General features: G+C 35.9%; 2 protein-coding genes across 2 annotated transcripts in view; both read right to left on the bottom strand.

The window, feature by feature from the left end:
• Nucleotides 1-271: 271 nt before the first annotated feature.
• Nucleotides 272-12481, bottom strand: soat2 (sterol O-acyltransferase 2). Its single transcript, XM_041979602.1, has 16 exons — nt 12364-12481; nt 10411-10570; nt 10014-10072; nt 9724-9863; nt 9578-9631; nt 8288-8395; nt 7005-7287; nt 6730-6805; nt 4996-5080; nt 3759-3804; nt 3331-3460; nt 2819-2916; nt 2210-2308; nt 1921-2056; nt 1280-1425; nt 272-420 (listed from the first exon to the last, which is right to left on the bottom strand). Exons 2-16 carry the CDS (start codon nt 10487-10489, stop codon nt 364-366), a joined length of 1596 nt encoding a protein of 531 aa, XP_041835536.1. The 5' UTR covers nt 10490-10570; nt 12364-12481; the 3' UTR covers nt 272-363.
• Nucleotides 12482-17832: 5351 nt separating this feature from the next.
• Nucleotides 17833-24787, bottom strand: part of kif5ab (kinesin family member 5A, b) — a 65160-nt gene continuing 58205 nt past the window's right edge. The window contains exons 25-29 of the mRNA XM_041979945.1: nt 24079-24337; nt 23320-23381; nt 20903-20930; nt 20419-20501; nt 17833-18916 (exon numbers count right to left, since the gene is read on the bottom strand). Of these exons, the coding sequence (XP_041835879.1) occupies nt 20432-20501; nt 20903-20930; nt 23320-23381; nt 24079-24337 (419 nt within the window). The 3' untranslated portion in view covers nt 17833-18916; nt 20419-20431. The remainder of the gene's footprint in view (nt 18917-20418; nt 20502-20902; nt 20931-23319; nt 23382-24078; nt 24338-24787) is intronic.

Raw genomic sequence — 24787 nt, 5'->3', positions numbered from 1 at the left:
TGAAATCGTGATCCTGTATTAAAAAAGAAAAAAAAGAAAAAAAAAAAAAAAAAAAAAAAAAAAAAAAAAACAATTATATGCACTGCACTAGCACTACATGACAGCACCTGGGTCCAACTGGACTCAAAAGCGGTCTGACTATCACTTAATTATGACGTCCCATCTTGTTTGAATTCATGCTTGTGTTGTTCTTCCTCTCAAATGTAAGTCGCTTTGGATAAAAGCGTCTGCTAAATGACTGTAGAATAGAATAGAATAGAATAGAATCTTTCAAGTTGTATCCTCCCTTTCTCTCTTTTTTGTTAAATCCTTAATGGCTTTCACAACCTCCTTAACTCCTCAAGCTCAGGACGAAGTTGGGCTTCATGTGCGGTAGCTGCAGGACCAGGATCGAGGCAACATCCCCTCCCAGAAGTTATCCTGTTGGGAAAAAATTGGAGAATTATTGGAAATGTACATGCAGCACTCCTCCCCATTCGTCTAACAACAATAGCTGCATATTTTTAAAAATGTGATGATTTAACATCTATTTGTCACGTTCGACAATCTAATGTTGCAGACTGGACTTCTATTTTTAGGGAGCGGTTATCTGTGTTAAGCCATTGTGGGTGTGAATGATGCCATTGGTTTTAGAGGATGTCTGAGGATTCACTGAAAAGCAGAGGTTTATAGTGGAGTTAAGTATGCCAAGTACATCTGTGCCCATCTGTCATACAAATCTGTCACACCCATGACTTACATTATCAAACCCCTGGCATAAGAAGGGGGCTTTCTAAGAGTTAAATACATGTTGTTTTCACACATTTATCACCATTACATGGGCTTATGTGTGTATGTTTTCAGAACATTTTTCTGTACAATATTAATGTCCGCTGGAGTTAAAGTTCATTCACCTGCTGACCTGTTTTCCATTTATCTGAGACTGGGGTCAAAGTACTATGTAGTAAGATCTTTCTAGTAATACAAATAAATAACTTGCTGTTATGTAAAATGCATGAAACACAGCCACCATCTTTTTTATGCATCTACCCCATCAACAACATGAAGCACTTTTTTGAAGCCAAGAGAACTACTTTTTTATTATTATTATTAAACCAGACTTAAAGAAGCAGTTCACTATATATTTCATTATTATTATTATTATCATTAAGGTCTAGAATAGTTGATGAATATTCCAGAGCAAAAAGACTATCTTCCATGCATTAACCAGCAGAGCTCTATAACCATCACATTAGTACTTTTAGCCTCATTGTATAAAATGTGTGTGTGGAGTACTCACCCCAGTCCGTGGACAGTGTATCTGGGCATACCACTCCTGGCAGTACAGGCACACCTGGACTCCCTGACCGATGAAGAGACACATCCACATGATGACGTTGAATACTGGGCTCTGTCGCTTGTCATTCATGGTAAAGTTGAATGCCACTGAAAGAAGATAACATCGGGGGGAAGTTGTTTGTTATGACTGCAGTTAACTGATAATGCTTTATTTGTGTTATGGCTGAAAAAACAAGTGAAAGGTGAGGTTTAAAAACCAAAACACTTTAAAAATTACTTCTGTTTGAGTTTGAGTGAGGTGAAAAAAAAATCCACAAGTGTACTTGTTTTATTATTATTGACAGCTCTTGAGAGTATTTAATGTGTTCTGGATTGAATTATGAGTCTCGAGACTATAACTTTGAAGGCGCAGCCCAGAAAGTAACAGGGGATTTATGCATATTTTTAGCAGGCTATGGACAAGCAACTGAGACTGTTTAATTTTAATGATGTACCCATATCTTTATATTTTCCATTTTTGTCCTTTGAAAAAGCTTTTAGGCCCCAATATGCTTCTCTGCTGCTGTGCCAGTGGATATATAATCATAATTTATGTTAATGTTGTGGTAGAAATAATTCCCTGAACAATATTGACATCCCCACCTCCAAAGACTGCAAATAGACAAAACATGACGGGATAGAAGAAGCCAAAGCCCATAGCCAAAGCATATTCATGGACAACGGCAGAGATGATGAATACAGAGAGCATGGCAGCTGTTCGGCATCTTCTTTTTGACAGCTGTGGGGATCAAACAGAATAGAGAGAAAGTTTGGGTCAGGGTTTAGGGGTCAGGCAGGATCAGCTGGTGTTAAACTACCAAAGTACTTCATAATGGGACTCAATGCTTTGGAAGCAATCAGCTTTAATCTTGGATTCTGGTATTTTACTCACCCAAAGGATGTCTCTGTATCCATAGTAATACAGCCAGTCATGAACGACTACGTTCCAAGTACGATAATAATTAGCAAAAGATGTGGAGTTCCACCAGTCCTGGAATAAAAAAAAAGAGTTCAGCATGAAAGGATCAGAATAAAAGAGGTAATTAGTTTTGAAGCTTTAAAACAACTTGCTTGGCTGTAACTAATCACATTGTTATAAATTATTTTCTTTTTACTTGTTTTCAGGGTATTCTAGTGAAGATTCTTTTAAGGTCACAAATTGATTTACCATGTTCATATGCTTTCTAAAAGCATATGAACATAGTAAATCAATTTGTGACCTTAAAACTCAACCATAGCAATGCTTTGAAAATTAGGCTTGGAGATGAAGACGTGGTATACCATTATTGGAGAAAATGAAAGAGGTTTTGGTTCAAGGATCTGAGTACTTCTTTTGAAACATTTATTTCTTTGTTATAGAAAAGAAGCAAAAGTTTAAGCAAACATCCTCCTCAGTATAGCTCCATGTGTGCCACATCCAACTGGGAGTATAAGGTGCCTGTAATCAATCAGGCATCAAACTGCTTTTATGATGCCACGGAAAATCAACTGTATCACACACCTTGTAGAACATCCTATCAGCAAAACGTAGTAGCTCTCCAAAAAGGTTAAGCCAGCAGTGCAGGAAGGCAAAGAAGCAAAGCAGGAGGAGCATTATTCCTGCAGCGAGGGGAAGAGAAAAACATCAAGAAGACCACTTTCCACTGGGCAGTTTCCAGGTTTCTTAGTAGAACCGTAACTTTACTCTGACACTTTAATACCAGCATTGATTCTAAAAGCTCTTTACTTTTAGACAGTAATAAACCTGCCAGTCTTTATTATTCGTACCTGATTGTGTAATAGCATCAGTCTTATCTTTGACTCAGAAACACTCCTTTCCTGCATTTAACTGGATGTAATATACTTAACAATGATGACTCACTGGAGATAACAGATGCTACGAACAGATACAATGTTGGGTTCAAACTCCAAGATAAATTTGAAACTATTCATCTTTTATGGATTTGACTTCTTTTAAATTTTTTTCCAAAATTTGTCTTGAAAACAAGTTGATTTTTGGAAGATAGAAAGTACCTGGCAATATGGAGTGAAACACAGCCAGAACCATGGTTCGTTTACTAAATGGCTGGTTGGTCTCAGGTCTGAAGACGGGGATACAGAGACGTACCAGGATGAAGTACCCATAAAATAGGCATCCCAGAATCTATCAATTAAGAATTTAAACATAAAAATGGACAGTTAAAAAAACAGAAAAGAGGAATTGAAATGGGGGATACATCAGCTAAATAAATGTGATCTGTGAAATCAGATCATTAAGCATGAATAGTTAGTGGCTGGTTCACGGTCACATATGCTCAACTTCGTGCTTTTTTTTAGCCCAGTAACCTAAAGGCCATCTCAGCAGACTGTAGAACAAAATTTCAAAATTAAGGTGATTTACTAAAAAAATAATAATAAAAAAAAAAAAGAAAAGAAAAACTTTACTTAAAGTTTTATTTTACCTTGCCAAGGGTAACACCAACATACTTCCACCGTATGTGGCTATTTCTGTGAAGGAAAAAAAAAAAAAAAAAACTTCATCATCGGATTGTTTTTACTATGACCTGCACTCTGATATATTGTGTCATTCCTCAATGACAGTGAAACTTCTCCCAGAGCATGCTTTGCAAACTGCCGATTGATTGTACTAGAAAAAAGCTGAATAGAGCAAAGCTACCCTTGGTAATACTGTTGTTTCAGTTAACCTAATAAAGTCAATATGAAATGTCAGGCAGAGAGAAAAGTAATTCTTTTCTCCTCTGTGGACCTCTCTATCATGTTTGCTTAGGCTGCTCAGCCTTATGGCGCAGTTAAAATTCCAGAGTTAGGTGACGTGGAATAAAGCATATAAATATGTTGTAAGAGCTGAGGCTGCATTCATTTTCCCACTCTCTGGCTGTGCTTGATTTGATTTTTTTTTGTTGTTAATATAATAACTTAAAAAAGAAAGAAATTTTTGGCTTATATTATTTTACCTTCCCTTATCTAATCTGAGCAGAAGAATTGCCTTTTTGCAACCCCACAAAGAAAAAGCTGTTCAGACTACTTTGTAAAAGGAAAAGTGGTGAACAAGGGACTACTACTAAGGGGGATAGCCTTGACTGTAAAAGAGGCATTTCCAACTATTCAAGAGCAATGTATTCTGTGGGAGAGAAGGCATTGTTTTGCTGTTGGCTTTGCAAACTTTTTTTTCTTTTATACATCAAAATCTATATTAACCCAAAGAAAGATAAATATCTAAAAAGCATAATATGTATTTTTTTTAACAAATAAACTGTAAACCTTTGTAAGACAGGATGAAAGTCTTTGCTGGTCTAAACTGGCCTAAATCAACTATGAGGAGAGAGGGAAGATTCTGCAGCTTCATAAATCTAAAACAAAACCAATCCTGAACCCTAAAGATCATCACAACAGAACAAGTCCCACCAGTTCCATCTTATACTGGTATTAATCTGTGATGAAGTTGTGTTCAGTGCTGTCTGACAAATGTAACAATAACTACTGTAGGTTTGGCCTACCGTGGTTAAGATGCAGGAGCTTTCTTGTTCGGTTTGGCTACAGTGTAAAAACTGTTATTTAAACGGGAATATTTCCTTCCTGTTATTCTTCGTCCAGAAGAATTACAGTGCAGATGTGAATGTAAGTGAACTTGACTCTTCTAGTATAACTGTTGTAAGGGATCCAGGCAGCGTGTCTTACCGAGGGTATGACTCCTTGTAGATGAGGGTCGGACAGAAGAGAAAATACAAATAGCTGGAAAATGATGGAAACTTGGGACTTTCTTCTGAAAAGCAAAGACAGTTCAGTTATTAACACTATCACACTCAGAATACCAAAAGACTTAACCATGCACAACACACTTGAAAAAAGTTTAAGTATAATTACTTGATTTTAGATCTGTGGTTCATACTTATATGTCTCATTTCATTCTTCCTGTTTTATTATGAGCCATATCATCAGTAATGTGAACTTTCCTGTTTGCAGATAATGATTGGTCACTGTGCTGTAATGCAAAACTAACAAATGTCTGCTTTTAAAATGATTTTTCAGTACATCATTATATTATAATGCAAGCCTTAATAAATCTAATTCTTGTCCTGATTTTCTTCTGTTCTTTGTTCTGGTTGAAGACAACCCTGTAAAACAACGTATTTAAAAAGCTATCCATTTTAAACAACAATCTTACTTTGTCATTTATTTCAAAACTGCAGTCAAATTATCCAGACTGTGGACACCTCTACATATTATCATTTTATTCAGGTTTCTTACCTTTCTTTGAGAGCATTTCCCTACAACATTGTCTTTTAAATGTTCTCATCCCATTTGGATTAACTATATTTCTGCATTTTTATGCTTTACAGCATCATCAGATATTCACACAATTTTGTCAAAAGATCCAATGCATCATTGGGGATCATTGCTTGGTGTTGTCCTGATAGTGGTCTCATGAATATTCATTATTATGTAAAAAGCCTTTGGCTGACCCAGAGGGCAATAATTCTCTTGAATTCCCTTCATATATTACTAACTGACAGCAGATTGGTGAAGGTTTGTTGCTCTTACCAGCCTGAAGAACACCAGCATCTACTTTTCTAAATCAACAGAAGTCCTTTTTGTTTTTGCCACTTTCTTAATTTCCACAGACATGTAATCTTACATAGTTAGGCAGGATGCATAACCCAAAATACAGTTTTGTGAAATAGAAACTCTGATGTACAATCTCTTTAAAAGTGAACCATACAGAACACCAGGACAGCAAATGCTTTTTGCTGATCAATGTTTTATCTTTATGGTGTCTTTTATTATTAGATGTCTTAATTCGTATTGATGTAGGCTTATTTGTGATATGTATTAATGTTGGATTTCCCCCTATTAAACTGAATTACTTTACGGTACAGTGAAATATAGAAACAAATAGTTTCAAACTAAACGCTAATACCGGAGGTTTTGTATATTTTTTCATTTATTTTTTCTTACTTAAATGCATAAATGCAATATTACATGATACTGATCAAGTATAATATTTGTCATATTTGTTTTAACTGGGTTTACCTTAACAACCTGTGGTATCTTTATAATATTCAGATGATATTTTGGATCATATTTGGGCAGAAAATAGTTTATCATTGTACACTGTAAGCCCTCAATTAGGTTTATCATTTTTATCTTTAAAACTACAATTCTCACCTTCTTAACTTGTAAACTATATTTTTTACAATAACAACTAATGGGGCTGCACATATTCTTGTGCTAATCTACAGTATGTAGGTCATTTTAATATTAGGTTTAATGTTATTGTGAGACATAATTTAAAAAAAAACCTGCTGAGTTTAGTTTTAGTCATTTATCTTATGAGTCTGGGAATGTCACTGTGAGTAATGATAGAGCCTGCGGAGTAAATATACCAGACACCAAAACAGTATGGTACATTACCTTCCTTTGGTGTATTCTTGATAATTATAGGAGCTGTTTCTCTTAAGAATGAGTAGGTTTTCATCTGGAATCGAATCTGAGAAAATTTGATATGGTTATTGTGTGGAATTAGACAGTTTATTAGTAAAAAAAAGTTTTCACTTTGTACAACTCTTTTTTAAATTTCCCTTCGGGAATGCCTTATTAACTTGTTATGCTGTTTCTGTGAGAATTCAAATGCAGTATACCTGCCCACCCAACAGGGGGGAAAAAAACCTGCTCACATACACACTTACCTGCTCCAGAATTACAATGAAGCGAGAGGCAGGTGGCAGCTGGTGATGCACAACCGTGTAGACTGGGAACAGTCCCAGTACGTAGGTCTGAACAGCCGTTAGAATTAGCCCTGTTCCCAGAGACAGGCCCAGCTTGGAGGGGAATTTGTGGTACCAGGATCCCCAAAACAGCAGAGTGTAGTAGGGAACAAACAGGGTATAAACAAACATAAAAGCCCAGGCCCTGGTGACTGTCTCCAGCTTCCCAAAGGCAAAGAACAGCAGGTCGAACTCCAAAACCAGTCTGAGGTAAATAAAAAAATTTAAAGAAAAAAAAAGAAAAGAAAATTAAGTAATTACATGGACATAGAAAAGGAATAATGCTAAGAAAGATTCTTTAACTTTTAAGATAAATGTAAAAGTCTATTTGAAATTTTAAAGGGTCCTCAATTAAGTGTTTCAATTAGTATCTGCTTTCAACATGACTCTAAATGCTAATATTAAAGCAACACTGACTTCAATAAATGGCAGGAACAATAAATACACTGAATTCTTTCTCACATTTAAGTTTTCAAAAAATAAACCACTCACTCCAGCGTGCAAGGGTGATATTGCTATTTTTCATTTTTATCTGTTTACCCATGTTGAAATCATTTTTTTTAAAGGTGAGAGTATCAGACAATTTTCATACAGACCAGCATTGTCAACGAGCATTTCAAAGTGTAAACAACAAATCAAATCATTACTGAACTGCCAAAGCAACAGCAGGAAAACTCAGAGGGATTGATTTGTGCTATCTTTCTGCTGCCAGATGAGCAGAGAGGCAGTTAGGAAAGGAGGATGAGACGCAGCGAGGAGAAACAAAAGATAAGAAGTGGAAAAAGAAGTTTCTGAAGGCCTAGGGGTATAATTGAGTCCTGCTTGGTTTGGCTCAGGGTTATAAAGTTTGAGATGTGACAGAATCATGGACATCAACTTTTTTAGTTATACGAACAGATGTTTGACAAATTAAAGAAAAAGCCTAAACGTTGGTGATGGAGGGGGGATTTGGTGGCTCTGCTATGGTGAAGGGGGGATTTTTCAAGGCTGGGTCCACTTGTTGATGATAAACAAAGAGCCATTAAAAGAACACAAGGAGCCACTGATGATGAGTATGAAAATTGTGTGAATCATGCTTTCTGGTTCTCACAATGACCTGATGCCACTTAGTTCGGTGCATTATCATCATTAACAATAATATATATTTGTCATGAACATATATTTTGAAAGAAGATAGTTTCATCCCTCCAGGGAGTTCCACAGACCTGCCCTGGTCGATGTAGTCAACAGCCAGGGTGCTCAAACAGAAGATAAGGAGTACAGCTATGAACATGTGGTAGATGGTTCTGATGTGGCTGATCTCAAATAATTCGCTGAATAAAAGAAGAAAATACAGAAACAAGAAAAAAATTTTAATACTTAGGCCAAAATGTGACTTTCATGTGCATTTGTTCATAGCAAAAAATTCACACAAATATTCTAATTAACACAGAATAGAGCTGTATCGGACTTTTAAGCAGTGAATATTACAAGTTAATGTCTACTGTATATTATATCTACTCTATAATTCTAAGTATGAAAATCCATGGGCCATTTTTTCTTTGAAAAGCTTTTATCTTTTACTAAAATAATGAATACTGCTTATTAAAAGGGAGTGCTAGCCTAGTGGGCTCAAGTCCTTGGACTGGAACGAAGGTTAACCCCCCTTAATTGCTCCCCACTGTAATATGGCAGCCCACTGCTCCTAGTCCAACTAGAATGGATTAAATGCAGAGAAATAATTTCCCAGTATAATAAATAATATAGGATAAATTGTTATTATAATCCCATGGTGCTCAGCAGCCAGGTAAATAAAAACAACATATGGACACAGTGTATAATTTTGCTGTATTTACACTGAGTAGAGGTTAAAATAATTTGTCAGTTCATTTATTGAGCAAAATGCTAAATGTGCTTTTCTTCAGACATCAGACATGTTCTCTATTTTGTTCCCTCTCAGAACAGCAGATTTTTATGTTTTATGGCTTAAAATATTGTTGGCGGGGATCAATGGCTCTTTGATGTAGCATATACCTAGTAGTAAAGCTACATACTGCAAAAACAACTGCATACCCAAACCTTCCCTCCTACACACATATACTGTAGGAGAAACTGTGGTGGTTGTAAAAAATGCAAAAAGCTAGTGTCTGGTTTGTCTAGCCTGGAGAAACATGGCTAGATGACAGTCAGTGTGAGGAAGAGAACCTGCTTCAAATAAGCATTAATCGGTCATTTCTAAGGTAATGAAAATAAGATAACCCTTACTTCCATGTGCCTGGAAAATCTACAAAATTTGCCATTGCCAAAACTTCTCTCTTAATAAAGTTTGCCCCCCTGTCTGTCTCATATAATTGCAATAAAAATGCTTGCGCAATATTGATTGTTCAGACACATGAAGTGAGAATGAACAGATTTCTCTTACTATTTTTATACAAACTGTATTAGTTGTAAAAATAATCTCTCTAGTGGAAGTTTTACAATAAACATGATAAATCTTCGGATTTAAGAATACTCACTCCAGCAGTGATGCTCGTTCCATAAACACTTTGCCATCATCCATTCTCTGAGATCTAACACAAGACACACAGAGAAACAGTCCGACATATGTCGCTGCAGAGAGTTTAATATATCTTCCAGACAAAAAAATGTGTCTCCTTCTCACCTTGAAGCTTGTTTTTTTGTTGTCTTCCCATTAATTGTTGACTTGACATATGTGGAGGACTGGACTGACTCATTTAGAGCTCTGTCAAGAATTTCACTGAGGTGATCCTGGACCTCCTCTAGAACTTTTACCTTTACTTTCTGCACACACACATAGACACACACACAAACAAAATATTCCCAGCTTATATTGTGAACTTCAGTGTCCATTTTTAGTGAGGTCCTTTGTAAACCACTATGTTAAAACCCCCAATGTTTCATGTGTGTTTCTGAGGAAAGTTATTTAATTACCTGCGTATATTTTTGCCACTGCCTGACATCTTCTTCCTGCACATTTTCGTGACTTGCAGCTGCAACAAGGGGAATACATTTAGCCTAAATTGTCTGCTAATCTTTACAATATGCAAGACATATTCTACCAAAACTATAATCTTCCACTTTCATCAGCATTAAGCGGAAAGAAAGGAATCAGAAGATTAACACTTTGTATATTTTTCTGCAGAAATATGAGATGTTGCATTTTAGCAAAAGATGTGACTTTTTGGGTTTTGTTGGCCTTGAAAAGATTCAAACCACACCAAGTAATACAAAACCTTTTACCTGCTCCGCTTTGTTTTTTCTTTATCACAAAGATAATAAATTAAACTACTTCCCAAAACATACAGTACAAAAACCTTTTTGAGCATACCATGGCTAGAGATGTCATCGGACTGACTGGTCTTGGTATTTCGATGCCATAGTCCATTAGGGGGCTCAGCAGTTGTCATGGTTACCACTGGACCAGACCACGACTATAAGGACCAATAACTAGATCTCAACTGGAGGATGGTGCACTTCAGACACACTCTCTGGAGATAAATGATGGAAAAGACAACCAACAAGGGGAATGGAAGTGATTAGTGCAGTATTTGTGGATATGATATTTTGATCTAATGTCTCAAGTTCTCCTATCTTGACCAGTGCATCACTTGAAGCATGGATATGTGAATGCTCTGCTCTCTATAGAATGGACATAGAAAGACCTAATCACATATGTCATTTCTCCCTCTTAAAGTGTTTGACGTCAATGGACAATGTTGTAACATTGCTTTATGTTTTAATCCCCACAGTGCGTGCTAGCTGGATTTATTCTGTGTTTGTTTGCTTCAGCTTTGAAACAGGAGATTGCTTCAGATCAGTGGAGAATTACTAGCAGGATGAGTTACTGCATGATGCGGGAACATATAGGTCAGGAGTTTTGAACAATGGTTATCCTCAGAGCGATCTTCCAAGATATCACCAGTTATTGTAGTTCAAGCCAAAAAATGTAAATAATGATAAAAAGCTTCCTGTCACCGGAGAACACTTACACACTAGAGATAAGATACACAGAAAACTCACTGAAAGGTTGTGTTGCACAAACTTCCAGCAAGGGGTGAAAGACATGGAGTAACCTCATTTATTAATCTATGTTGTTTAATCACTCCTCATGAGAAATGTCAATATAACAGATAATCTTTGCACAAATAAACTGGTGTTATGAATGATGAAAAAAAAAATCACCTTTATGTAATCTAAATTTAGTTTAAGATGAGTTGAGTATCATTTCTTGTCATATTCCTTCTAATAAACTTGGCATGCTCATAACATTAGTAAAATGTGTGTTAAGCAGATGTGTGTTTTTGATTAAATAATTCTGGTGCTTTTAAAATTGGAACTTGGGTTTATGCCCTACTTCCATGTACACAAAACAGTGGGAAAGTCCAAAAAGAGGCAAGATAAGATGACTGTTTGGTTTTCTGTAGCTACAGGTAACAATGTTGTTTTGATACTGGACCGTCAGGCACAAAAGAACCTTTGAACCATTCAGCTCTTTTTTACATCAGCATATTCACTTCAACTTTATTTGTATAACCCAACAACATCATCTGAGGGCACTTTACAGACAGATCAATTTAGGCCAATTCACTGTGAACCAATTAGTATTTACACAAGCCAATTTCATAAACAATAATAGCCTAGCTAAGGAAATATTAGATTTATTTACTGTTAAGCATATTACAAATACAGGAAGTCCCACAGCCTGGTCAGCTCTGTTTTCATTACTTATTATTTCATTTTGGACAGTACTGTGGTTCTTGTGAATGTAGATACAGGGAAACTGAAATAAGTTTATAACTTGTTTTATTGTCAAAATACTAAAGATATTGATTTGATTTTAGAGAGGAAAGCTGTAATATAAGCTATGAGATATAAATGTATTCAGTCACAAACCAGATCAAATATATGACCGTTAAAGTGAAATGTGCAAATCAGGTACACCAATTATAGTAAATTTAATTTAGTAACATTTAATGTTGTTAATGACCATATTAGTCAAACTTAACTAAACTAATGTTAAAGCCATCTATGGAAGTAGATGTAATATTGATAAAAACAAGCTCAAAATGGAATAAATTATACTCTGGCTTTTACAGCTCGTTGGTTTTGAGTCTATCACAAAAATACTATAAAGTACTGATCAGATTTGCTCTCAGAACAAATACATATTAAGAAAATGCTGTAAAAACTTGATCTTATCAGCGTCATATCTAAAACTACAACTCAAAAACTAAACTGAAATAAGCAAAGTGACAGATGTGTCAGGTAGATTTATACTCACAGTCCTCAGGCAGCAGCCCACTAGATGAGAGGCACCTTTGTGTTGACGATTCCCTCTGAGAGAGACTTGCTAGTCTATGTTTAAGCAAGACTGTGTCATGGCTCTTGTGATCTGTGTTGTCCTCTTTTACTGATATTTTGCACTTTGGCCTTTTGGCTCTTGGCCTGAGCCAGCCAGAGTCTCTGCTGCCCAGCCCCACTTCACCCCGTCTGCTGCTTGAAGTCATACAGAATATCCAGACTCAATAATGCCTTTGATTTCACATCTCAAAATCTAAATTTGTAATACTCATTATTAAATCACGTTCCATATAAAATGTGTTTGTGTTTGTTTGGCACAGTACAGACATATATAAATACAAACTGCTGATTCATCAGCTGCTGAATGAAATTTTTTCCTTTAATCTGATTTAAACATGTGGACAACAGTTTGTCAAACTGCAACTACTGGTAGTCTAATCATTCAGCTTGACAATTTCAATATAAGAAATTTTTTTCAAAGTGAAGCAATTGATGTTTTAAAATTACCTAAATGTACGTGTCTAGATTAATTTATAATCAGGAAATGTTGCTATATTTAAAACCTTATTTTGTTTTTAAGGAAAAAACAAACAAAAAAAAAAAAAAACTATTTAAAAAAAAATGTTTTTTTTTTATCAAGCAGTCTCTTAACATGTTTAAATATTTTTAAAAATAAAAATCAGGTATGTAGGTACCTGTATTGTATATAGGTAGGTATAGTTAAATGTGGGTATTTTGGTTTTGAAAAGTACACATGTACAGTTTTGGACTTATAGATATACGAACTTACCTGCTAATAACAAATAAGGACGACACTAAATGTACGTTATCCAGAGTAAACTACTGCCAATACAGGTCATCCAAAATGCATCCTTAACAATTATATGCTCGAAAATAATTCCTATTTGGCAGTTTTAAACACAATTTTGACCTGATTTTAAGCAATGTAATCCAAGTAAACACAATGCATCACACACTCTTTCTTTTGTGTACTTTTCCAGTTTCTAAATATTGAATCTTGACAATAATCTTAATAATGAAACTTTAAAATCATTCTGTTTATCACAAGTTTTATTTTTACATAGAGCTACTACAGAACTTCATCAAGACTCAGGGCAACATTACTCAATTTTATACTTTACAGTAAATAAGAATAACATCCTGAATGATTCTGTCCTAACAAAAGAGAGAAGAAAATACCATGAGATTTTAATGGCATTTTATATGAGCAAGCAGAACAGATACACCACTGTCATCAGCTCATGTCAAATAACTTACTCACTTCTACAGTGCTGAGTTATCCCTGTGATTCCCTACATGATCACAGTAAATGCAACTTGTATTACTTTGCTAATCTGAGCATCTCAAGGCTACTTTTGCTACAGCTTCCATTATATCAAATCAAATCAAATTTTATTTTATTTATAAATCGACTTTCTGGCACAAATCAACACAATTGTTTACATAATATGTAATATATGTAATTTATAACAACATGAAGCTTGCATAAGAACAAAATTTCATCACAACAACTACTGATTTGTTTTGTTGAGAGAAGACATTGGCCCCACTGCTGCAGCACTTTTCAAAGCTGCTTTCACTGTCCTGGCTCTCTATCAGCCTGTGAGTTTACTGCCAGCAATTATAACCTCTAAATAATTTTTACAGCTCAAAATATGTCTATAATCACAAAGAAGTTGAGAATAATTCTTATACAACACGCCTTTTATTATAGCATTAAAGGAAAAAAAGTAATGACAAACCAGCAAGTTTATGGACACAGGATCATATTTATTGAAATTAGTTTTCATGTGATAAGAAAGCTGTTTCTCAGCAGCCACAGAAAAGAGTACTCCATGCACTACATCACATACTATAAACAAATCAAGCAAGACACAGCTGTACAAACAAACACAGACATTTTGTCTCTAACTTTTTTGAAACCACTCTACCATTCCTGTTGTTTCTGTATATTTCGGATACAGTATCACACATAATTTTTCTTGCCAGAATATTTTCGTTGATTGTTTGCAATTAATGTCAGACAAACAGAACAGTGAGACAAATAAGTATAAAAATAACAATTCTTCACTCATCCTCGCAGGTAAGTTTGCAACCATAGTGCATGTCAGCAGAATATCTGTTTCAATGATCGATCGCAGGTTGGCCATTCACATTCAGCACATGTAGGTTATGTAAACACATTTAACCTCAAATTCAGACAGAATACAAACAGTTGCAGTGTTACATACTCAGAGAAAAGAGGGATGAGGAGGTACAAACAATAACACCATCAAGAAAATATTGCTATAAAGTCAGTATAGTATATTAATTGGATGAGTCGGTCTGTAACTGTGTTCAAGAGGGGAAAAAATGAAAAAATACCAAATTATAAATTATACAACTTAAAGTATCCTCGTAGTTTCTTTCTAAATTTCACTGTTAAAATGATTTAAAACTTATTTAAATCATTTTGTGTGTTCATAGTTATTTTAAAATTGTTTTACTAATAAAAAAAAAAAAAACTTTGCAGTTTGGAAGATTTCCCTCTTCTGCTCAGGTTTTTTTTTCCATGAGTTTTCATGTTTTGTCCTGACTGGAGCTCTACACAACATCTGGGTCAAACAAGTTTTCTTAATAAAGGGGTTACTGTTTTAGTCACTTTAACAAAACTTAATTACTTTACATGTTTACAGTTAAAACATGTAGTATAGTTTAATTTTAGGTCCATCCTTAACACAAATCTGTTTGTTGTTATTGTATGTACTTCTTCTTCTCAACTAAACATATGCATATGTATGATTTCCACCATCATTTGCGGGCTAGTATGACTGGTAATTGGTTTATTTTATTTAAAGGGTCTCAGAATGCGAAAATACAAGAGCACTTCTAATTAAAGAAAGACTTTCCTAGAACATAAACAGCATACATAAAAGTGCACACAGGCACCGTTGCAGTGCGGCCATCGTCAGTCTTGACTCTCTAATCCTGACTGTCTGATCAGGAGGTCAACAGAGAAAGTTTGACAGTGGGTCAGAGTGACAGATCATTGGTGCGTTAAGACAGTGAGACTATTAACTTATCTGTTCAGATATCTCAGACTGCACCCACTTCATGTATTTTCAAAGGTCAAACACCTCACTGGCTGCTGAGATGCTATATCTGTGTATGTGTGAGTGTGTTAGTGGGATAAGACAGGGTTGCATCAGCTCTTGATAACCTGCAGTAACCCTGGTGTCATAAACTAACTGAGCCTAAAGGTTGTAGGTTATTGCAGTACAAGGACTTTGTAAATGATGCACTATTATCAGTGCTTTGGTTTCACTCTGAGGCAGTGCAACAAGGAACCAGAGTTCATCGTCACTTTAACTAATTCCTGTGGAATGGCAGCTGCACACATACATACACAAAACAGTGGGAATCCAAAGGTTTTTTCATTCTGGTAAAAGAAATGCGTCTAAAAATAATTCATTTGCAAAACACAATATAAATGAATCACAGTGAACAACAGGTATAAATTAAGAATAAGTAGCAAATAAATAACATTTTAAATAGAGCAAATAATAAATAATATATATATATATATTTCTTTCTAACTTTTTCTAGGAATATAAAAATAGTTGCTACACATTTTTTTCTATTCTGCCATGCTGTTCGATGACAGGACAAAGACTGAATGTTTCACTACATTCCCTGACAGGCATTTTTTTTATATGTATAATAAACACCTTAAAAGTCTCTTCACAAATACAAGATGAGTCATTTATAACAATCATTCTCTGTGTCTTTTGTTTTTTATTATGGTTCAGATGAAGTTTCTTTTCAGATTAGTCAAAGCAAATAATGTGCATTAAAAGTCAGACATGCTGCAGGGACTGCTGTCAACAATGGAATAATAAAGTGTGTTTTTCTTAACATTCAGTTAACCATCATTTCTTCTTTAAGAAAAATCCTTTTCCTTCCTTTGTAAGACAGTGTGGGTGTCAAAGCTTTAATGGTCAAGAGTGTTGCAAAGAGGATTTAAGAGTCTGTTGCTTACTTCCACTAAAAAGTGAAAACTTTGCAATGTATGAACTTATGTATGATCCGAGTTTAAAAATCAAATATGAAAGGTCATCTTTGTCTTAAGAGGCTTGGTCAAGTTTTATTTGTTGCAGGTGTGGATGTATATATATCCTAACTTGTTGTTGGTCTAAGTCAGTAGTTCCCAACTTATTTTCCCTGAGGACCCCCTTCCTGCAACTACCAACTGTCACCACCTGTCCTGCCACTTTGCCACTTGCAGTTCCCTGATCCTCCACACCTGTGTCTGATCCAGTCATTACAATTAGGACAACCAGTCACACCTGCCACTCCTTGTTTCACCAGCCTTTATCTATCCCAGTTCCGCAGTCATTCCCCACTGGACCTTGATGCTCTTATCCTCATGGACCCATCTCCTCTGCTGTGAAGTAAGATGCTTCCTGTTTATTCCCTGTCCAATAAAGATATGATCACTGTCTTATGTCTCTGTGAGGTCCATGCGTAAAACCAACAAGCTGTTGACCACTGCTCTGTGTTGAAACCATCAGCTTTCATCAGCTTCTTCTCACCATAAATTATGCGTTCTGGCTGATTCCATATTTTGATAAAACCAAAGTTGTCTCTGTGTGCCATGGCCTTCATTTAAATCACACTACTCCTGAACAGTTAAAGCCTCTGAGACTCTTTGGGGGACCCCCTTGGGGGTCCAGGGACACTAGGTTGGGAACCATTGGTTTAAGTGTTCCAATCCTGCAACCATAGCATATAAAAAATTAATATCATACTGAAATTAGACTTGTCATATGTGATTGTGGTTGGAGGGGAAGGGGGTATCCTACCCCATCTCCTTTATTTGCTGATGCTACTGCTCCATAGAGCTGATGCAAAAAAAAAATGCTTTACATTTAGCTTTTGTACATTATTAATCTCTCCTTACTGAACTATATTCAATAAAACAATTTTGAACGTTCATATTAAACATAGCCAGAATTTCAGAGGACAATATTAATATGTATAAAAGCAATACTTGTGGACTTTAGATTGTTGTGGATATGAAGCTAGAATTGTTTTATGAACAGATAATCTGTTCATGAATTATAGGAAAAAATAATGTAGGTAGGGAAGGGACAAGATTGCCCCAGCTGGAGAATTGTAGTTTCCATTTTTAATTCACTGATCTTCGAAGTAGCATTAACCAATTGTGTCCAAAAGTTCTCTTTGGCTACATGTAAGTTAGCATAGAGAAGCAAAAGTCGGAGAACACACACTGAAATACAACTGTGAAACTTTAATCTAATGAGTATTTGTCTTTGTATTAACATTTGAAAGCATTAACATTGACATATTCACAAGATATGATCGAAGCCTTGAATTATTGTCAGCTGTGAACTAGTTATTGGCTTTCAGATTGATTACAGTCCACTCTGGTGGACTCCTAAAGATAAAAACCTACAAATATGCATGACAGATTCCCTTTAACGGAAGAGTGGTGGAATTCTGTTACTTTCCTGTTTTCAAGAAAATAGTTCAACTGGTTTTGCAAATTTTAGACCAAAATCCATTAGGGAATCGCAATGTTGCAGTTAAAAATATCAATAGAAAACATATCTTTATTCTTGGCTTCAATCAGCATCTTCAGTTCTCCAACTGGTAGTGAAATGCATTTTTTAAAGGAATTAATTAATATTGTTGGCCTGTTTTTAGCTATTTACTGAAAAACAGAGTGAGCATGTCAAATAGTGCTGAAAGACAACCCAGTGCATCATTGGTTTCTTGGCTTGTAATATGTTTTGATCACAGTAAACAACACACTGAATATTGCTCTGTAAACTGATGTCTGTCTTTTTAGTTTTCCATATACAAAAACTGGCAGAGTCTTCTGTATTCCTGCTGTGACCAAAATATTTTGAGACAGTTTTGCATCCCTAGGTTTGTACCTTTATCCTGTATTTTCCAAAAAATACTGAAGACAAACGTAAAAAAAAGCATGCAGTAAGAGGTATAAATGTTAGTAAGGTGAGCGCAGGTTTTCTACTGTTTTCATGTTGTCAAACACATTTTGGTTTGTATTTTCAAATCTTTGTGTTTTCACATAGTCCGTATGTTTACCAATGGTGATACTAATAATAAATTTTCTCTTAACTGCACTGTTTTTTGTCCGCAGTGTCAAACAGAACCTCTCAGTGGTAGCCTATTGTACTGCACCTTCTTTTCCTCACCTCTCTGTTTGTATCCTCTTTGAACTTCCAGTCATGGGGGGTGTAGGGTGCAGCAGCAGGTGTAAGCTGCCAAGTTGGGGATTTGGGATGCAGTGTATGCCAAACTGTTACTATCATACACCCCACACACCAGAGTAAAGAAAGAAGGAATCAGAGAAGAGCAAACAGGGTTTTAAAAATAGACTGGAGGACTTTTACAATGAGAGAGGATGGGAGAGAAAGGGAAGTTGGGAAGGACGGCAATCAGCTGCATGCAGATTTACAGAAGTGGCCTCAGACAAAATTGTCTGCCTAAAGAGAGAAAGACACAGAAAACAGTGAGAATGAAAGTCAGACGGATTTTAGGATAAATGGGGAGAACAAAAGATTATAGAACAAAAAGAGACAGCTGCTTGAGTCATGTCCCGGCATTGCCAGAAGGAACATGTCATTTTATGTCTGATGCCTTCAAGGGGAGTTAGTTATGTTGGGAAACTCATCTCAGAGAGCAAATTTAGTTTTTGCTGTAAAATTCACAAGCTGCAAAGTTTAATATTCTGCAGAAAACTTTACCCCAGTTTACAAAATTTGGGTAACTTTTAGATCCTCCTTATATAACAGCTTGGTTGCAGTCCTGAGACTGCAGATAGAATATTTGGTTTTATTTGAATGAAAATAAAAAATAATCTCAGTAATTACTGAATAACAACATTAGTTTTGCAAGTTAAGTTTGAAACTTAAAAAAAAGAAAATGAAAGATCGAGCTCTAAAAGATTTGGCCAAAAATTATAACTTAACAAAAAACCCTGCAAGAGCAGTGGGATGAAGTAAGCAGAGGTTATTTTATTCCTATTATTCACAAGTTTCCTTTTGCAAATTGAAAGACTGGGCTGCTATGTACAACTTAGTAGATTAAAAAAAAAATGGTGCTAATAGCAGATAAATGAGGCTGTCCGTAAGGCAGTTTGGAGGAAAGTGCATCTAGTTTGTGTAATGCAGGAAATCCTATTCTTCCAGTCTAGCAGCTGGCACAGTCCCAGGTGGAAACTCACATCCAAAAAGAGATATAGTGATGTTTCACAAAATAGGATCAGCTCCAATAAATCAATTTATACAACACATCACACTAGTACAGTTAATTTCTATAAAAATATAGCAAAAATAAGAAAAGAATGTTTCTGTTCCCCTCAGTGAATGAAGCTACTAGCTGCATACTTTTCAGCAAATGCTTCATAATGAGCTTACAGTTTTAATTAATGCCCAAACTCACATTGCGGCATACTGCAGGTGACACCAACCAGTAATGCCACACATTACTTCTGAAGATATGTATTTCAATGTGAGAGGCCTGCATGTCATACAAATTCATTGGCATCGAGAGATTTGACATTCCTGTTGTTCACAAATCAAAAAGTAAGTTTGTGTGGTATGTCTGTGGCTTTTAACATTTCCAGCCAAATGCAGCTTTGTGCCAAGGTCTACAACACCCATCTTTTTTTATATTTTGCTTCCTAGAAGCCAGACTTTCTTGTAATCTTTTAAAGTGCTATTGAGTGCCAGACTTTATGAAGGTCTTTCAAAGTGTTTCTTTATATACATTCTGCTTTTTTAAAATTAATTTTAAGTCCAGTTCTTGCATTTTCTTTAATTATTTTGTTAAGGTACTAAACAGTCACCTATGAATCATTCAACTGATGTGTCAGTAAAGATACTCAAGTAAGTAGCTTTTGATTTATTCTTTGTCTGTGGTGCATTTTCTTTACAAAGAAAAGAAAAGCTCACTTAGCTGTTTCTTTGTATTTCTGTGTTCTTACCTGCTGAGGTCTATTAGCTGGCTGAAGCCTCGGGCTTCAGGTTGTGGAGTTTGACTGGGTCCTGGTTGTCACAGACATTGGTTCTGGACGCAGAATTCACATTCAGACACAGGCTAAGCAACACACCGCAATCACAGGTTGTAGCAGCAGTAGCAATGACAACAACAAGGGGGCAGCGAAGCAGCAGAGACAGCAGTGAAGAGCAGCTCCTAATGTGCTTGTTTTTAAAGCCCAAGTGGAATCAGTGCATGCAAAATTAATGTGACAATATGACTCTTTAAGTTTTTTACTTTCTGTTAGCAAAAATGTGTCACCTGTACTGTATTAAGGTATACTGTGTTACTTGTAGACACTAATTTGTTTACAAAACCCTGCACAAGTTATGTGTTAAAGATTTCAGCTCGATGCTGACAACACAGGAGCCACAGCAAGGTAGACAGCAGTGGGTGTTTTGCAGTGATCAAAATGCATGCACTAGTCTTACCTGTTGTCATTGATATCTGTGGTGTTTCCTGCGGACAGAAAGAGTGCATAAAGATGCAGGCAGGTGCACAGCGACAGGGATGGTGGTGTGTAAAAAGGAGAGTGGGGGTAGTGGGTTTGGCACGTAAATACAGCTCAAAGCCTTTGATGATATATGACTTTGGAACAAGCAGCTGCTTGAAACAATCTGACAACCCTATCAGCTAATTCATGAAAGTTGGTAAAAGCCTGAGGTCATCTTTACAAGAAATTAATATTGACTGCTGATTGGTGTATATTTTTTTATCATCTGTCATCACCTTTCCTTGTAGAGCTTTCATGAATGGTTTAACTTACTGTAATAAAATCTAATGAAATGAAAAATGCTGCAATATCATTAAATTTCTAAAAAACAATATATATAAAAATATATTATATATATATATATATATAATATATATAATATATAAAAAATATACAGACATAAATGCAATTTGGTTATGGAATGACAAAGGCAAGACAAGTTTATTTATATGGCAATTCAATTCAATTCAAAGTGCTTTACATAAAACATTAAAAGCTTTACACTGGGGTGAAGAAGAATCATTAGAACAAACTTTAAAAGGAAATAAAAGATCTTTAGACAGACAGACAGATGGCACAAAGAAAAGTTTTTAACCCTGATTTAAAACTGCTAAGTTTGTTCCACATGTGAGGAGCATAAAAGCTAAAGGCTGCCTCTCCATGTTTAGTTCTGACTCTGAGAACAGAAAGTAGATTTGACCTTGATGACCTGAGGGATCTGGTTGGTCTATAACAAATTAATGTAATTTGGCCCTAAATTATTCAGTGAAGTGAATGTGAAGAGCAAGTGACAAAGGAACGTTGAAATTATTGTTTATTCTTTCACAATTTCATTAGATCTTGCTGGAGGAGGGCAATCTACCTACTACTGCTATTTCTGCTTGAACAGCTGATAACAAAGTACCACCTGGGCCACAAGTTTCAAAGACTCCCATCCAGGGAATGTTCTTTCGTTAAAAGCCTATCTCTCCTAACAGCTGCAATTACCAGTAGATGATCATTGCAGCAGAGCAGCACTTAATATGGGAAATGGGATTTTTAAACTTAAGAAGCTTCTCTGAGGCTCTGACTGAGCTTTCCTAACTGAAAATCATATCACAAAATATTGTTTTGTGTGTTACAACACATTGGTAAAAAGACAGCTTCACCTGCTATAAGCTTGTATTAATTCATTCATTGTCAATTCATTGTTATGCACTGAAGCAAAATTATTTAATTTGTGTACAACTTCAAGCTTCAAATGAGTAGAACTTCCCTCAACACCCCCCCCCCCCAAAAGAAAAACAAAAACTCGAAACATAGTGACAATTCATAAAAAATTTTTTAGAGCAAAATAAACTGTCAAGGCTCCATGTGGCAGACTACAGAAAAGCAATGAGAAATTTGGGGCACAGACCTTGAAGATCCATTTGGCTTTGAGATATAAACTTTCCCATAAACTCTTATTGAAATTCATGACACTGAGTACAAGGATGAACCAGCAAGAACTTTAGCTTCAGAAGTTTGACCTAGTAAGTAAACTGAATTAAATGCAAATGACTTTCGTAACAACAGGACAGACATATATTTCACATCAGCTACAGCAAGTTTATGATGGAGCAAACCATCTAAAAACTAAATCCAGCCTGATTATATCCAAAAAGGACTCAAAGGACAACAGTAGTCAGATCCGATCATGAATAAAGGGCATGTGCTGTTGCAGCAGATTGATGAATCAGCTCTAACCCCGTTTGAGACTTTTATTGATATTCCTGGTAAATCAACTGGGTGTGATGTTGTTGCACAACACAACAGCTGTCATCACTGGGTCAGAGGCTGAGTTGGGCATCTAGCCTGTCTGTATGCACTTTGAGTAATGATACTGCAAGCCTAATCTATCTCCTACAGTGTTAACACACACATTCACACACATGCATGAAGATGCACAAAACCCTTGCAGAGCAGGAGAATCTTAAATTTGACTGCACATGTTTTTGTTAAATTGATATAATGTCAATCTATATCTTGTTATAAAATGGAAAGTTTATGCAAAGCTGTCTGACCTACATTGAAACCCACCGCCTCTCTCGTCACACTGACAGCTAAAATCTACTGACCATAGGCCCATGATGTGAAAATGAGAGCATGAAAGTGGAAAAAAAATGCATTATGATAACTGCAGCAAAATGATCACTGTAAACTAGTTTAAGACATCATTCTGTATATAAAACAACAATCAAACATAATGGCTGGTATGAGGGCATAATGGGCATCACTAAATAACCCTCATAAAAGAAATGAAATTACCCATGCCGATCATAATCTAAGCATTACTCGTTATTTCAAAAGACTTTCTCTAAGGGGGGGATGGCTCACCATTTTCTGAATCTAGCATCTCAGGAGTGTTGTCTGCTGTGCTTGCTGGTTCTGCTGGAACCCTGTAAAAACAGATATCTATGTCAGTCTTGCTGTGCAAGATTTTGGTATTTTGGTCTTTGAATCAATTAACATATAACTTTAATTAAACACAGAAAGTAAGTGTAGATCTGAACATAAATCAAATTATCACATTGCATTTGTACAGAGAAAATCCTTTTCAGTTTCAAGATAATTAATTGTTCAAGTTTTTCATGATGAGAACACAACACAGATTTATCACTTACAAATTAAGAAAGACATTGCAAACGTTTAGCTTTTAATGACAATTCCATAATTGGAAGGTTGTCGTGACAACCAAACCACACTGTGGTTAAAAGTTACAGAAAGTCCAACTAGTGAACCTTGATGTAAGATATTTTTATCAAACCAAAGTATCAGAGTTTAAGAAAGTGTTTCAAAACACTAAAAAAATAGACCTGTCAGTGAGTCATCTGAGATAATAACTATCTTGGAAATGAGAAGTAGGAGGACTTAAAATTATTTAGTCCAAATACAATGTCCATGAACAGAAGAGAACTTGCTAATAAGTTGATCATGTATTAAAGCTGAGAAGCTGAGAAATTAACTTTGAGATACCCCCAGTCTGCACCAGAAATGTTGAGGGGTTATTTTGTCAAAGTCAATGAGGTAAAAAGTTGATAGAGAATACCAAAGAACCACCTGCCATCTTTACCACATGAAACTGGGATTACTTACATGTTGTTCTGGGCATCACTGTCGTGTGTGTCATTGTTCTGGGAGCCAAGGTGTTCTGTAGGGCTGTTCTGGTTGGAGATGACCTCAGGTAACCTGGCCTCATTTTCTGGTGTTGCTGGAGCAGCAGGAGCAACTGCTGGTCGGTTGTTTTTGTTGTGGAAAACAGCATTGCAGAAGGCAATGGGATGTTCACTATAGCCTCGGATGAAGAATGGGTTGGTGGGACAGACTGGGTAGTGACCAGGGCGCACAGCTTTTGCTGCAACAGAGGATGTATTGACTGAGCCATTCATCCAACAAACACTAATTCACACATAGAACATCTTCCGTTTGACTAAGATTGTATATCACAGCGTAACTGAGGGGGAAAAAAAAAGTAAAAATGTTTTGATGCATCTGGAATGCTGTGATCATATTAATGTAAAGCAGTTTCACAGCTGTTATCGGCTGCATTGGTATAATCCTGTGATAGAAATGGTCATTCTAAAATCTCTCACATAATCAATGACTCATTTCTCATAGCAGCAGCAGCAAATGTCTCTAATTTCTTTAATGCAATTATCTTCAGATGAACCAGTGATGAGAGGAGCTGGTGATCAAAATGGATTACAATGCTTTGCTGAGGATTTGCATTCATTCCACCTCTCAATATGAGCATTCACACTGTATGCACACTAAATAAAACCTTACATGAGCAATATTTCACTAA

The sequence above is a fragment of the Melanotaenia boesemani genome, chromosome 3 (assembly GCF_017639745.1).
Source record: "Melanotaenia boesemani isolate fMelBoe1 chromosome 3, fMelBoe1.pri, whole genome shotgun sequence".
Classification (NCBI taxonomy): domain Eukaryota; kingdom Metazoa; phylum Chordata; class Actinopteri; order Atheriniformes; family Melanotaeniidae; genus Melanotaenia; species Melanotaenia boesemani.
The sequence above is the reverse complement of the archived record's forward strand: the minus strand, read 5'-3'. Positions and strand labels throughout refer to the sequence as shown.

What these genes read in the sequence shown, in the direction of transcription:
- soat2 (XM_041979602.1), bottom strand. Translation starts at nt 10,489, where the DNA reads ATGACAACTGCTGAGCCCCCTAATGGACTATGGCATCGAAATACCAAG. An exon ending in AGTGGCAAAAATATACGCAG is followed by an intron (nt 9,864 to 10,013) that starts GTAATTAAATAA and finishes GTGTGTGTGCAG; the next exon opens with AAAGTAAAGGTAAAAGTTCT. An exon ending in GAACGAGCATCACTGCTGGA is followed by an intron (nt 8,396 to 9,577) that starts GTGAGTATTCTT and finishes TCTTTTATTCAG; the next exon opens with CGAATTATTTGAGATCAGCC.